The sequence below is a fragment of the Natator depressus genome, chromosome 5, assembly GCF_965152275.1.
Source record: "Natator depressus isolate rNatDep1 chromosome 5, rNatDep2.hap1, whole genome shotgun sequence".
Classification (NCBI taxonomy): Eukaryota; Metazoa; Chordata; order Testudines; family Cheloniidae; genus Natator; species Natator depressus.
This window is the reverse complement of record NC_134238.1, coordinates 43,223,726-43,239,680: the sequence shown is the minus strand read 5'-3', so window position 1 is coordinate 43,239,680 and position 15,955 is coordinate 43,223,726. Positions and strand designations below refer to the sequence as shown.

The following is a 15,955-nucleotide window of genomic DNA, read 5'->3' as shown; positions in this document are numbered from 1 at the left end:
AACAAATGTAATTTCTATAAAAGCGAGAGCACCTGTATGGGAAACTAGAATTCTTTATTTACAAACACATCAATATAAACAGCACTGAGCAGGGAGTTTCATACACACTGCCATTCCAATGTAACACAACTCTGATCTGATCTCTTGGGCTGAAAGGACAATAATATCAGCAAACCCATCTAGTCTACAGAGTGTCTATCAAAGCAGTCAACATGGGAAACAGTTCTCATTAATTATGATGGTAATTATGTGGACATCTGGAAGCCAGACAGTTTACCAATTCATTTGGTGGGTGCTTTTTTAAGATCACGACTTGTCCATCCTGGAGGATTATGAATATCTGAAAATTGGACAGCTGCTGTTCATAAATTACTTGTATCAAAGCTAGAGCACTCCTTAAGTGGTTAGCGAATACCTCAGACACCTGGTATGACCAACCAGCATATATTGGCTACATTAAACTCCTGCAGAAGAAAGTACTCCTCTTAAAAAGTCTTAACACAAGCCCTCTTACTCAGTAAGAACTGTCCCGAACACTGATTTTGAATTCCTCCCAAGCAAGCATTATTTGTAACAAATCAAAAGGCTGTCTACCCAAAGACTGTCACCTAATGGATGGTTTGTTATCCACTGAGCAGGTTTCAAAAAGCCATTGCATTAAGATGTAGTTTAACAGAAGTGTTTTTCAGTCACTACAAATTTTATTTATGGAGGTTGCTTTATAGAAATTATGTCAATTTTCTTTGCTAACTAATGGTTTTACGTAGTTTAGGAATTAGTCTTGAGGAGAGCAAGATGGTACTTACCTCATATATCTCCTTCTGCATGACCCATTGTTATCTTTAAATCTGTGTCTCTATATAACCAAGCTATCTTCCTAATCCTTCTCCAGTTCCTTCTTTCTCCATTAACTTCCCCATCCTCTACATTCATATCTTTGAAGTCATCTTTGGATATATCTACACTGCAATTAAAAACCTGCAGCTGTCCCATGACAGCAGACACAGGCTTGCAGGGCTTTAGTTGCTGGGTTGTTTTATTGCAGTGTTCAGTTCCAGGCTTCTCCTGCCTGAGCTTTGGGACCCTGCCACCTCGCAGGATCCAAGAGCCCGGGCTGCAGCCCATGCCCAGAAGTCTACACTGCAATTAAACAGCCCCTCAGCCAGAGCCCGATGAGCCTGAGTCAGCTGTGGCTGTCTAACCGCAGTATCAACATACCCTTTGACAATTTACTCCCCTCACATCCAAACTTTCACAATCCTGGAAAGTTACTAGAATCTTATTTGTGAACATTTTTGTGCATTCTTTGATCTCACACCTCAATTATTATAATCTTAGTCCATGCAGCTTCCCCATTTCCCATCTCTATTCCTGTCTATTCCAAAATGACACTCTAAACTGATCTCCCTCTACTGCTGTCGTCGTCCCCCTTTGAATGCCTTCAACTAACTTCCCACTTTCTATCTTATCTGCAGGCACTCAAGCTCATTGCTCATATTTCTAGGTCTTATGTGATCTCCCCTGTTTCCTCACTACATTTTTTATTTTGTTCGTACTGCCAATTACTCATTTTGTTTCTCAGTCATCTTTCATCTCCATCATCACACCATCATCCTGTCCCACACATCCGGAATTTTTTCCCAATTCTTGTCCACCAACCACCCTCTCCACTTCTTCAAGTCGATTTATTTCAGAAATCCTTCATACCTTGATCTCTGTCTTTCAACACTCGTTCCTGAATTACTATGGAGTGTCTTGTGTGTATTGGATTGTAAGGTCTTCAGGGCAGGAAACAGGAGCCAGTCTTTGTAAATGCATTCAATGCTTTGTCAGGGTATATTTATATTGCAGTAGGGCCCAGAAGAGTCAATGATGAGTGAGGCCATTTTTGCTAGTCGCTATACAAATACATACAAGGTGCCATGACTATTCATATTAACCTGACAAGTACAACTGTAAGTCAAACTATCCTGTCTTTCACAGAAGATCCAGCAAAAATGTATCCGATCTCCATTAAATTAACTATGCCAAAACTAATTAAGTTTTGGAAAAACTTCCTGTCAGAGTGGCTAAGCACTGGAATAAATTGCCTAGGGAGGTGGAGGAATCTCCATCATTGGGGATTTTTAAGAGCAGGTTGGACAAACATCTGTCAGGGATGGTCTAGATAATACTTAGTCCTGCCTTGAGTGCAGGAGACTGGACTAGATGACCTCTCGAGGTGCCTTCAGGTTCTATGATTCTATGTTAAAGCTCATATTAAAAGTTGCCAGTAAATTTTAAAAAGATTGACTCTTTTTCTACTATGATTTGTCATTAGAGTTAAAAAAGTACACTTACCAGATTTAGGCACAAGAAGTAGAAAATCTGTCTAGAGTCATACTCCTCAAGGATTTGTTTCAGCGACTCTTTAATAAACCGGGGTAACGACTGAGAACTATGCTGCAAAGCATCACCCATAAAATTATATAGAGGAATGCCTTCAGGAGAATAGCCAATAAGAGTGCCTTTCTGCCCTTTCCTGGAGGGGGAGGACAGAATATTGGCAGCTGCAAAGAGAGGTAGATGTTTTTGTTGTTGTTTTTAACCTTTATGGTGGATTGATAATGCAAGTGTTTTATCAGTGATTAAAACTTCCACAAGCATATCAAGGTGGTGAAAGTCACCAGCTTCATTTTCAAGACTAACACTATATTTTATTGTTATACTAGATTGGATAATCATTTCCACAAGCAGACAGATTTACTGTATCCTTTTTTGTAGACAATGAATTATGAATGTAGCTGTGGGTTTACAATACTGTGCTGTCCCCCCTCATCCATGGAACCCACCGAAGCAACTGTGGTGGAATTCTACAGAGAAATATTTTTGGTGATCTTCAGTAATATATAATTATTTTTAACTGGTTTATCATTTAAAGGGGAAAAAAGGAATACGTACATAAAATGAAGAAAATGGCACTCACTACCACTCCTCCAGAGAGAACATGCTCTGTGATTTCATGATGTGCTGGCTTGTTCATAGCTCGAAGCTGATCCGTTATCGGATGTGTCCAGAAGCTGCCAAAGAGCAGCGCACTAATCAAAATGAGCAGCGATCCATAACGGGCACACTTTGAGGCTTCCATCTTGACAGAACATATGGACTCCACATAAAAATCCAAGATCACGACGAAAAAGATAACAGTTACGAAAGGCATGATGAGAGAGGACCAGGATTCTACTTTACTCTGTGATAAAAACAAAAATTCTGAGTAATATTGATCACAAGTTGGTAGATGTGTCACCTATATATAGTACCAGTTTATGTATCTAGTATTTAGTCTATTGCATGTTTGCTATACATTAGACACTTTAAATAAACAGGTATTCACAGATTCATAGATTTTAAGGCCATCGTGATCATCTAGTCTGACCTCCTATATAACACAGATCACAGAACTTCCCTGAATTAATTACTGCTTCAAGTCCAATAGCTGTGGTTGAACTAGAACAAATCCTCTAGAAAAAACATCCAGTTAGGAAATTAATGAAGTTGATTTGCTATAAAAATGTTTTCTATTGATTTAATTATCCCTACATAGAAAGATAGTGGTGTAAAAGCCTCAAATTTAGAACATGCATTCCCCAAGAGAAACAGTATCTTCATCATCACTGTCTCTGTAAGGTTAGTAGAGAAACCAAACTACTGCACACAGTCCAACATATCCTCTTCTTAGGAGTCTTTAGAGAGCAACCCCCCCCCCTCCCCCCACAAATCGCACAGACGAATGTATCAGAAACACTGTGCATATAAAAACCCATCTATTTTTCCAAGTAAAAATCTCAAGAAAAGTAGTTTCAATAATGTAAAATAAAATTCTTGTAAAGGAAAGGTATATGTTGCAGTTTACAAATGCAGTTGTTAGAATATCAGTCACTTTTGCTGATGAACACTTGCTATGCTGTTACCTCAGTTGTCAGAGATAGGACGATGACCCATGGGCACAACAGAAGGACGGAAACAAGATGAGACAAAGCTTGAAGACGCTTGGCTCCACCTACATCTACAGAGAGCTTTCGGGAAGCCATATGAAAACCAACCTTGCAACACAATGCCAGTACCAGCAACAGCACTCCACCCTGGAACACAGATAGATCCTATTAGCAGTACTTAAGAGTCAACTACCTCACTCCAATATAAGTAATATTTACATGACAGAATATTAATATTTTTTTCCTTATTGCCTTCTTTTACTTATTAACATAAGACACAGACAAGGTATTCCCCCTTTCCCCCAAAGATAAGCTTTATTTGCTAACAGTAACGTTCTATGACTTAGTTTGCAACTCCCAGTATTTCTAACTGGAACTCCATCTTCAATTTCTCTCTGGCCATTCTCCCTTCTTCCACCCACAAAGTAGCACACTGGAAATGTTTGGAAATAAAATGGAATCATTTTATATCACCCACACTCTTTGTATTTATCTATCTTCATTCAAGCCCTGTGTCATTTCTCCCCAACCTTTTCTTTAGAAATTGTTCCCTAATCTTTACAAAATATATTTACGTATACAAAATTAGCTTCTCGTATTTCTTAGGTCTAATCTACCCTGTGCTGGGCTAACAAATTTCACTTAACTCATCTGTCTGATTTATTTTTAAATAAGACCAATGTTTTCTAGCGGTGTCATAAATTCAGTATTTTCTTTTTGGCTTCTCATTTGCAGGGCAGCAGTTCCAGCAACAAGACTAACTAGCTGGACAGTTCCAATCAAATACAGCAATAAGCCTCATACAGCATGATTCTAATACCTTACTCAGTAAAAAGCCCCACTAATTAAAATAGGACTACAGAGAAAACTGGGGTACCACCCAACTCAAGCAAGGATATCAGAATCTGGCTCTTAGGCTCCAAGTAGCATGGGAAAGAGACAGATACACAAGACAATGACTGATAACACTATGGAACAGAGGACTTGTCTATTAAGGATCGTGCATATCTAAGTCACAATTGAAATAAAACTTCAAGTAAAAAAGGAACAAATTTAATAGATACGTTCAGATTATGTATTAAATAAAATGCTGTTAAGTAAATAGTTGATAGGACATTTTGAATTAATGCAGTTCTCTTCACAGAATTTTTATGAATACATCATTCAATAATTCAGCATCTAGATTACAGAAGAAAGCAATTTACCTTGTGATCGGCAACTCCTAGGAAAGCAATGATTGTATGAAGAACATGGGTAAGAGCACTGTCATGATGTCCCTCAGCTAAACAAATTAAGTTAAGGAAGATTCTCCAAATGAACCCTCTTCCAGCTGCCTAATCACATCTCAACAGAACTAATAGGACCTCATTCTCATAAGGATCACAAGTGATTTACTGAGGTTATTTAAAAAAAAATGAAAGCACAGCTACAGGCATACCAGAGGAACAGAAACTGTAAATACCATAGGAGATCAGTAGAGGAAACAATTTAAACAATTTAAAGAAAGTAATATTTGAATCAAATTAAGCTTTGAAGTATTGATAATTCTAAAGTTTTAAACTACAGAAGTCCGTAAGTCTGTTGCTTCCGTAGGGAAAATATTAAAAATGGTGTTACCCGATGACAGAACTTGAAATATTTCACATAAGCTAGTCTTAATATTAATGTTAAATCTGGCAATTATTTGGACTAAGGAGGATGAACTGGATACCAGAAATAAATTTAGATGAATTTTCACTGGAAGCATTACAGTATTTCTTTATCAATGAAATGTCTTAAGTATGAAACAGTCATTAATAGCTTTTGAAGAGTTTCCGAACAAAAATTTAAACTTGAGAAAATTTATGAAATTGACAAATAAAAAGAGGTGCAATCAAGATAAAATATTTTAAAAAATTATTCCTTTTGAATAGGCAAAATTTATGTTTTAACTTAGAAGCAACTGAAACTGGTCTAACAGAAAATGAAGGAAGACAATTGGTAAGCTTGGGTGTGGATGAGAGACCGTGCAGAATAAATATGAAAATAAAGAATTAGAGTTATCTTAAGTTTGGTAAAGAAAGACCATTACCAGCAAGTAGAAGGAAGTGCGTGAAAATAATGAGTTATAAGGCTAGCAGGAATGGAGCAGGGGATGTTGAGATAAGGGAAAGTTTCTTAGAAGAAGGTTGTAAATAAGACAAAAAGAATTTGTCTTAAAAGGAGCCAACATGGACCCTCCCAATCCACATCCCAGTGGTATCTTAAAAGCAAAGTCTTTGTGAACCCAGGTGTAATGTAAAAGCTGTTGATCAGCAGGAAGGAGGGGAAGAAATAAGGAGGAAAGAGGTTATAACTTATCTGGATGAAAACTGAAAATCAGTGCGAACTGTCTCAGATTAGTTGTTAGCTAAAGTGGTAATTGGCTATTAGATCATTTGTTTGTTGAAGGGTATAAAGAGTTATGAATCAGAGGGTTCTTTGTCTAACTGTGCTGGAGCACATCAGGATGAGACAGTTTCCCCTAGGTCTGGCTTAATTTGTAAGTACTGTATACTGATCACATGCTTATGAATACTTTGTTACTGTATTGGGTGTAGTAACTGCTTATTTTTAGACTGTTAGGCATGTTTAGAGCAATTGCATAAAACACTATTCAGCCTTTGGACTTAAAGGAATTTATGGTTAAATTAGTGTCTAGTTGTCTCCACATTAATATTAATACTTTACAATATAGTTAATAATTCCAACAGACCAGCTACATGAAGTTCAATGCAGATAAGACTGAAGTGATGAAGGTTTGGGGCAAGTCAACTAGAAGAAATTTTGGCAGTGATATTTATCCACTGTGTTACTATTTTCCAGGAATCTTGTCTGTTACCTTTATCACCCAACAATGAATGCAATCTGCTCCAAACTGGGTTATATTTGAAGACTCTGAGGAAAGCTTAGTTAGTGAAGGACATTCCACTAAGAGGTGTTTCACACAGGAAGCATATATCAACTTCCAACTGTAATTCAGAGTGCTGATCTTAACCTATCAAGCTCTTTACAGTTGGTTTCTTGAGCATTTTATAGGCCATCACTCTTCAAATTTTATCTTGGGAGTTGAGATCACCCGAGACATTCAAGCAAACTCATTTTCTTCTCCCACGTCTGAAAGGGCCCAAGATGGTTGATCTTCTGAGCATGCTGCAAGACCCAAGTAGATACTCAGGTCAAAATTTTTTAACAGAGGATGTCTAAAATTAGGCATTCCTACATATAGACACCAAAGCAGTGTGATTTTCTGATGGTATGTTCACACTGCACAGTTAGCCTGGGCTGTTACCTTGGTTTTAACTTCCTTATTATCCACATAGAAAAACCTTTGACTCAGATTTGGAGGTGCTTTAAGCATGGTCTATCTTACCTAGCTGAGTGTGTAGGTTAGAACCCAGGCTCCTCTTTAACTTGGGCTGAAACCTGCCAACTTGGCAGTGAGGAAGCATGCTAAATCACTCGAATACCAACAGTCCTCTAATGCCCTTCCCACAATTCCTCCCAAAGGACAGACAAGCTCTCCTGCATCTAACAGAATGACTGAAAAAGAATCTTTGAGCACCTCAGCACAAGAAATCATGGGATGTACCCCAGACACACATGGGATTGCAGAAACAGTGTAGATACAGCTTTGCAGTGGGGAGATTCACACCAGGCTAGGCTAACCTGCGTGGATTGGTACGTGGGTTAACTGCACAATATAGACATACTATGAGGTGCTGAGCATCCACAACTCCACGGACATAGTCCTCAAACTTTCTCTGAGAGGGAAAACTGAACCGAGAGGCTTCTATAGTTGAAGGGGCCTTGCAATTAAATTGGGATTTTTCTGTCATTATGTCATTTAGATTGTAATTATTTATAGCAAATTTATAGCTGATGCTGTTATCACTAAAGTAACTAATGACCGTGCATTTGACTAGATTAGTTGCTCAGAATGACTATTTCCTTTTCTTTCCAGTCATAAGTACAATGCTCTGGAGAGGAAAATGCAGTTGAAACAAGGCTAACTTACACTTTTACTCCAAACACATGGTGAGAAAGGATACGATGTTCTGCAATTTTAGCCATGAGATCATCATTATCAAAAAGCAATAAGCAGATCACAGCAATGATGAAAAATGCAGCACCTCTTGTCTGGAAAGACAAAAGGGAATCAATATAAAATGGTTTATTTGGATGACAAACATTAAAAGTTGCAAAAAAATGCAAAGGGTGTGTGCGTGTAAGTGTAAACACGAGAAAAACAAAGTCAAAACAAAATCCTTAAAGCAAAAATTACATTTGGTGAAACAGATAGAGAGATCTTGGTTATATATATAAAAAAACAACCCACCTATATTCAGCTCTTATGAGACTTGTTAGGTGATTTTGGGCAAGTCACTGCAGTTCTGGGCCTCATTCCTCCCCCTCCCCCCCAAAATCTGTAAAATGGGGATAATCATATTTGCTTCATTTCTAAAGCACATTGAGATCTATAGATGAAAGGTATTATAAGAATTATTTGTCTTGAGAATATGGCTATGGTCACTGTATGTGACCTTGGGAACGTTACCTAATCTCTCTGTACTTCAGTTGAAACATCCATAAGATGGGGATAATATTTCCTTGTCTCTCTGCTCACAGAGCTATGAAGCTTAATTTACTAGTATTGTAAATCACTTTGAAGTCCTTGGTTGGAAAGTGCTATAGAAGTGCAAAACACTATATTTTAAGTTTCTTCTGCATACAAATGATAAACTTGCATCTCTTCATCATCATGAATCTCAAACACCTTTTCATGTTGTTACTCCTTGTATATGCACCCGTTGCATATTTATTTCATTAAAAAAGGAAGTACAGATTGCAGTTTCTCCTACATTTAAAATTAAAATATACATAATTTACCTACCCCTTTTATGAATTTGAGTCTGAAACAATTAGATTTACCTCTACTATATTCCTGAATACCTGTTACATTTAGAACTTTATAATGTATAACTTTATTTTCAGCAAAAAATATTTAAATACCTTTGTTGGTCCTCCTCCTGAACTCGTGAACAATACACTAAGCAGTGACACAACAACTATATCACTGTGCTCAAACAGCAACAATGTCCTACAAAACAAAAGAGACACCAATTTTTATCAGGTCCATTTCAATATGATGCACTAGCTTGATATACCTGGTTTCAACTAAAATTAAATGGAAGAGAGGTCAAGGATTTACTCTATGGCTTCAATAGGAACGTTGTACAATTCAAAAGGATGGTAGGGAACCTGAAGTCTCAACAGCTGGATCCCTGAACTATAGACTCTACCATGACGACAAATCACATAAACACACCTATTTTCTAGCTCAAACAATAGATCATGTACAGTAATTGAGTAGCAGTAACTACCTAAACACTTTTTAAACAGTAGCGTGCTTTATTAGAGCACCAAGAATCAAACTGCTCAAGATGGAATTAATATTCATATTACAATAATGTCTGATAAATCTTAAGTTCCCTGTTCTCTGGCTGGGAAAAGGACCTTTTCTTTTCCTGTTAACTTCTGATTACTGAGGAGTTGATTTCCACTACTCTCCCTTCTCATACAATCTCCTCAATGCTGACAACGTATAGTTCTCACTTTTGGATCCTCATCCCCCATTCATAACTCCAGTGACTTCATCTACTGCTGGTAGCTTTCCCAAGCAGCAGAAGTTTGAAAGTGACAGTTTGTCAGTTTTACAGATGTCCATAGTTTTCTTAATAGCAGCAGTAAAAGTGACTACAAGACACATCATTTTCACCGCTTCTGCTTGGGAAGACTTCTAGCATTCACAAAGGCACTGGAACTTTCAGCTGACCTGAGAACAGGGCAGTAAATTGATTCACATTTGGACATCTTTGCTATCTTAAGAGCTAAAAACCAATTTTTAAGGCAAACAAAGCTTAACCTTTGCAAAATTTGATAGCTTTAAGCCCTTTCTCCATACCCTATTCAGAGAGAGGCTTTCCTGAAGCTCTTCACCTCTGAAAGTCCCACTTTGTCATCTTTTTTCTGATCCTTTTTGAATCAGTCAAGATTGCCACTTAATGAACTAAAGGGACCACAACTGAATAATGCAAGGGACTTTTTCTATACACAGACCTAAGAGTATTACCATCACCACAGTACGCTCAGCCCCTGCACGCTAAAAGAGTGAACTAGAATGTCCTGCAGCAAACCAGGAACTGAATAATGGCTGCTCCTCTGAGGATTTATTTTTATAAACAAACAGAAGTATATTTCTCTCAAACACATTTCATTTAAAAAGAAATTACGTGTACAGAATTGATATTTCAAATAACTATAAAAAAAATTAAGCTAGCATACTTTATTTGTATAAACTTTCAGGCATGTACATTACCTGAGAGGTCCACAAAGAGTGAGGCCAAAAAACCACAAAAGTGAAATGATACAGCCAACAACAGCATGTTTAACTATTTTGATCCACTATAAAAGAAAAACATTTTATTAACATTTTCTGCCTGCTTTCCAAAAACATCTTGCATTCAATTCACATACCAACCACTACATTAAAGGAACATTAAAATGTATGCTGTTGAGCATCTTCAGAAATTAAAACAGTCTGACTTGTCTTAACTACGTCACAATGCCCCATTATGTTTACTTTTGGAAAGACATTTTATGGCTGAAATTCTTTACTTTTATCACTTTCTATCACAGCAGCAAGTTCTTTCGATGTAGTTTAGTACCTTTTTAAAAAAAATCCATGGGTTACAGTAGTTAGGCTGAAGTCAAATTTACTTAGTGGTCAAAAAAATGCTGACATTCAGTGTATTACACAATAAAATACATCTGACAAACATGCACAGTGCTAGATAAAGTTGTTCAACGTTACAAAACTAAGGCGTTGACCCTACAAATATTTATTTATATTTATATTTATATTTATATTTATATTTATACACATACACATACACATACACATACACATACACATACACATACACATACACATACACATACACATACACATACACATACACATACACATACACTTTTATCCCAAGGAGTAGTTCTATTGAAGTCAACTGGGACTACTTACGTGCTTCCAATTAAGCATGCACCTAAGATCTGAATGATTAAGACTTTTAAAAGTCTTAATCAGGAGATGCAGCTCATTTTTATTAAAATAAAACTACTTAGGATGTATTTTAGTGAGAGAAGGTGGGTGAGAAGGTTGGTCCAATAAAAGATATTACCTCACCCACCAGATCTCTCTAATATCCTGGGACCAACAGGGCTACAACAACACTGCAAACAATAGATGTATTTTCTAGTTTTAAACCAGACAAACAACTAGATAAAGTTGGATGCGATTTTTATTTTTTAAATAATCCACTCAAGTTATTCATATGCCAAAAATCCAATATTTGAGTTAAGACCAAATTAAAACCTTTAGCAGACAGAAAGATAGATTTTTCCTGATGTATGACAAAGCCAAGAAATTTGGTCCCCCTCTCACTTTCTTTTAAATTCTGTCATGAGCTGTCTCAAACCAAATTTACCTTTAGGACATTTTCTGATACAATGGTTCAGATCCTCTAGACTAAATAGATTCCAAATTACTATGTAGTGGCACAATCAATTATTTTATTTATTTCATATAAAGATGAATGCGGGGAGAGGGAAGGGGTGACGACAAAAGTTCTTCCTCTCCATATTTCAAGCTCCATTCTGACAACTGCTTGGATTCCTCTGCATTGTCGGATCAGCACAAAGGGGCTGAAAAGCTGATGGCCCAGACCCTCCCACACAATACAATCCTCTGGGCCACCCTCCTCCTCCTGGTCCCTGGTACAGGAGGCATTCCGCAGGGTGCAGCTCAGGACTGATCTCTTCATATTTACAGCTATTTGCATGTTAGTTGGTAAAGCACAGGGTGCTCATGCAGGGTGTAATTTTCCATGGGACTAGCGCTCCTAAGTCACTTAGGTCATTTTGAAAATCCCAGCCACATTTTCCAGATGAAACCAAAACATCCCTTTCACTTTCAGTGAGCAACTAAATATTTTATTAGAGTCATTATTCATATTGTCCCAGATTATCTAAAAGTGAGTGTTCAAGACTAAGTCAACTCACCTGGCGCTTGGTCACAGTTTTTCCAGAAGAAAATGGCTTTTGAAACAAAACCATAAAAAATGCAGACCTGTTAGGGGAAATATTCTCCATCAGCGTACTAGTTCAAGTAGTGCACTTTCAGACAAAGGTCAAATATAGCTATTTTATTATTCAGACTAGTTCTAGGCAATTGTTTCAACCCTTGTACAAGTAATTATTCTATAGCTCCACTTGTGTTTTAAATGAATGCTACCTAGTTTTTGCCAGAGGGAAAAAACAATAGTGACTCAATCTTGTTCTGTTCCCTGTAGCCAGGGGTGAAAGTAAGGCGGTACGGGCCGGTATGGCGTACCAGGAAAAAGTAGCCGCCAGTACCGGCCTGTACCACTGACTTTAAAGCACTGCTGCGGCAGCGCTTTAACGTCGCTGCCCCTTTTGCACCCCACATCGGCCGCAGCAAAGAACCATGTTTAAAGCACTGCCATGGCAGTGCTTTAATGTTGTTGCCCCTTTTGCCCCCCCGCCTACCAATGTGGGGTGGGGGCAAAAGTAGCAGCTGCCCTGGGGCCGCGATTTAAAAGGGCCCGGGACTCCGGCAGCAGTGGCTGGAGCCCCGGGCCCTTTAAATTGCTGCTGGAGCCCCAGGCAGTGCGGGTCAGGCAGCGCAGACAGGCTGGCTGGGGAAGTTGACCCCAGCCCCACCCCTTCCCAGGGGGCCAGAGCCGGCCCTGTACCGGTAAGAGCTCAATTTTACTTTCACTCCTGCCCATAGCCCATTTCAGCTATTCAAGTAGCCATAAGGTTCAGTAAACTTTTTGTAGCAGATGAATTTTAGTCCTGCCTACTTTGCCATCCACACAAGTCTGGCAGAGGACAGCCAAATGGTTGTTAATTCACACTTAGTATGGATCAAAATAAGTGAATGTGTAGAAAAGAAGAGAGTTTTGAAGGGGAGCATGATTATATAATACTACTGTTACATTTTCATTTCTAAGGTGCCTCTTCCTTGCATAAAAACTAAATAAAGCCACTCACCCACACACACCTCTACTAGAACTGGCCTGAAACAGTATACCCAATATCCTACCTTCCCAACAACCATAAAAAATGAACTAAAAGAAAAAAACATTATGTTGTTCAGGAATAGTCAAGTGAAAAACCCAAAAGTGGAAATAAAATGGGAACATAAGCTAATTGATATTAGTCAATGTTGTCAAGTTAGAGCACAGCTTTCACAACTCATTATGAGCCAAGCTTAAATTAGTATTGGTCCAGCTACCAGCAAAGATATTAAGGATGACAACAGATGTAGGAAGTAAGATTCTAGAGTGGAGGGCAGCTTAGCTTCCTTCCAAAGAAAAGGGTAGCACAAGGAGAGACCATACTGATTTTACTTGTAATTTTTACTTAAATGAAATATTCTAGATACAGATTTATTTTCTTTCCTCAGTATTTGTCATTACATCATCTGTCTAAAAGTAACAACTACGAGCACTTTAATGAATGAATTAAAAAAATCCCCTTCTTCCCTATAGTTTCTCAAACTACAGTAAGTATGCTTAAAATATTAGGATTTAGATAGTATTGACTCCAATGAGGTATTCTTCCTCTTAAGTACAGGGACTATTACTAGAACTGGCGATGATCATTTTAAATACATCTACCATTGTATTTCTATTATCAATTAAATGGTTAGTTTTGTAGCATCATACAGCTGTGCACCACAACACAAATCCTTTTATCACCCACGACAAGAGTATGCTTAGATTACCCTTTATCTAAGAAGAAAGTCAAAGCACAGCAGCTACGCTCTAGACATCTCTACATCAGTACCTATAGATTCCACACTGAAAATGAAAACCTAAAAAGGGGTGAAGGAAAAGCAGGCCCAGTAGCTGGATAGGACAACACAGCATCTCAACTTTTTTTCCTGCACAACTATCTGTCAGGAGCTGTTATACTGTGTCTAAATGTACATTCCACCAGAAACAAGGAAGGTTTTGCCCCTTTAACAACCTGTCATGCAGCACACAAAAGGCACAAACTCCCTTGACTTCTTATGAAAAACTTTTTTTCTTTCAGAATGAATCTTTTCCAAACCCAATGGGAAGAAACCCAGGCATTCATTGCCCAAAAAACGATTCTCAAAAGGAAGACGCTGCAGCAGTGTTATAAAAGGCTTAAACAGCAGCACACTTACCCCAGCTGTACTATAAAGATAAACTGGACAAGGTGGACCACTTTCAGGAGATCATAGGATTCAAAAAGTCCCAGAGCCTTTAGAAACTTGGTGAAACACAGCAGCACAATGTATCTAGTCAGCCTGCAAAAGAACAAATGATCACAGGCGTGTCCTAAGCGTGGGGGGGCAACGCGGACCGAGACCCACTCGGGGACGCAGGCTGGCTCAGAGGCCCCCAGCCCGCCCGGGCACTGGGTGAAATACAGCCTGACCGGGCAGCGCAGGGGCTCCCCTGCTGGCAGTTCCCAGTCCCCCGACCCTTCCCCGCGCTGGGAGCGGCAGTTACCGGGCGCTGGGCACATCCACGGGCCCCAGCCCCCCGCCTCCGGCCAGGGCCTCGCCGCTGTAGGTCGTCTCCATGCCGGGTCTCAGGAGCCGCGGAGGCCGCCTCCCCCGCCGCGGGGCCTCCTCATCCTCCGCGTGCTGCGAGCTTGGGCCGGGCGCGCTCACACGCCGAGCTCCGGAGGGAGGCAAGGCCCGTAGGCCGCGGCCGGCAGCGGCACTTGCGGAAGCTGAGCCGGGCCAGCCACGTCCTCAGCGGCCGGAACCCCTCACTACAGCGCGGCGCGCGGGGGAGCGCCCGCGCCCTCCCCCTCCCCGCCCAATGGACCCGCCCGGCTAGGGACAGGGCCCAGCTCGCGGCAGCGCCACCTGACGGCCTGGGGCGGATGCTGAACGCACCAGCGACCTCCCTCTGAGGAGCGCGGGGGAAGAGCAGGGAACGGGTCACTGGCACTGCCCGATGCGGGGCGGGCAGTGAGCCGGGCCTCCCCTGACCTGCCTTCCCCTCTCCCTCCCCCTCCCCCTCGCCCCTGTCCCACTGACCCCCCCTTGCCCTGCCCCTGCCCCTGCCCCTTCCTCCTCCTCCTCCCCCTCCCCCCACCCTCACTGCCCCCTTTGCCCCTGTCCCACTGACTCCCCCCGCCCTGCCCCACCTTTATCAGTCTAACACCGAACTGGAACAACACTAACATATAGGTGAGCTGCTCTAGTTTCCAGCTATGAATTTGTCAGTGCTCAGCGGATGCCTTGGCAAGAGCTGGCACCTGGTCTACCAGTGTCACAGGTCTCTTCTGCCCTGCACCCTCCCCCCCCCCCCCCGTGCAGCCTGAGCCTTCCCCTGCCCCGTGCCTCTCTCCATGCAGCCTCGGCCTCCACTTGCCCCTGTGTCCCCTCTTCCCCATGCAGCCTGGGCCTCCTGCTGCCCTTGTACCCTCTCTGCCCTGTGAGACTGAACCTCCCCCGCCCTGTGTCCCCTCCTCTCCATGCAGCCTGGACTTCCCCCATGCACTCTAAAGCCTGGGCTTCCCACTTTCCCAACAGCAGCCTGCCTTATGCCCCCCCCCCCCCCGAACAGCCTAGCCTCTCCCTCCCCCTATCTGTCCCCCACGTCAGCCTGGCCTCCCCCTCCCATCTGCCTGCCAGTGGCAACCCAGGCTGTCCATCTCCCCATGGGGATCTCTCTATCAGTCAATCCTCTTTCAGCTTTTCCTAGCAGCCTCTACCTCTCCTCCATTTCCCTGTGGGTCTGGCCTTCCTGGCGTGGCTGTCACAGAGAACGCATGTGTAATTTGCAGCAGTTTGGTGCTCAGACCAAGGCACTACCAGGCTCAAGTTAAGCACC

General features: G+C 40.9%; 1 protein-coding gene across 1 annotated transcript in view; it reads right to left on the bottom strand.

Moving 5' to 3' along the window:
- SLC30A5 (solute carrier family 30 member 5) overlaps positions 1-14,893 on the bottom strand; it is a 28,212-nt gene extending 13,319 nt beyond the window's left edge. Inside the window, exons 1-10 of the mRNA XM_074952660.1 lie at positions 14,618-14,893; positions 14,290-14,412; positions 12,111-12,177; positions 10,372-10,457; positions 9,006-9,093; positions 8,045-8,132; positions 5,180-5,256; positions 3,951-4,121; positions 2,941-3,229; positions 2,341-2,549 (exon numbers count right to left, since the gene is read on the bottom strand). Coding sequence (XP_074808761.1) covers positions 2,341-2,549; positions 2,941-3,229; positions 3,951-4,121; positions 5,180-5,256; positions 8,045-8,132; positions 9,006-9,093; positions 10,372-10,457; positions 12,111-12,177; positions 14,290-14,412; positions 14,618-14,691 — 1,272 coding nt within the window. The 5' untranslated portion in view covers positions 14,692-14,893. The remainder of the gene's footprint in view (positions 1-2,340; positions 2,550-2,940; positions 3,230-3,950; positions 4,122-5,179; positions 5,257-8,044; positions 8,133-9,005; positions 9,094-10,371; positions 10,458-12,110; positions 12,178-14,289; positions 14,413-14,617) is intronic.
- Positions 14,894-15,955: the final 1,062 nt, after the last annotated feature.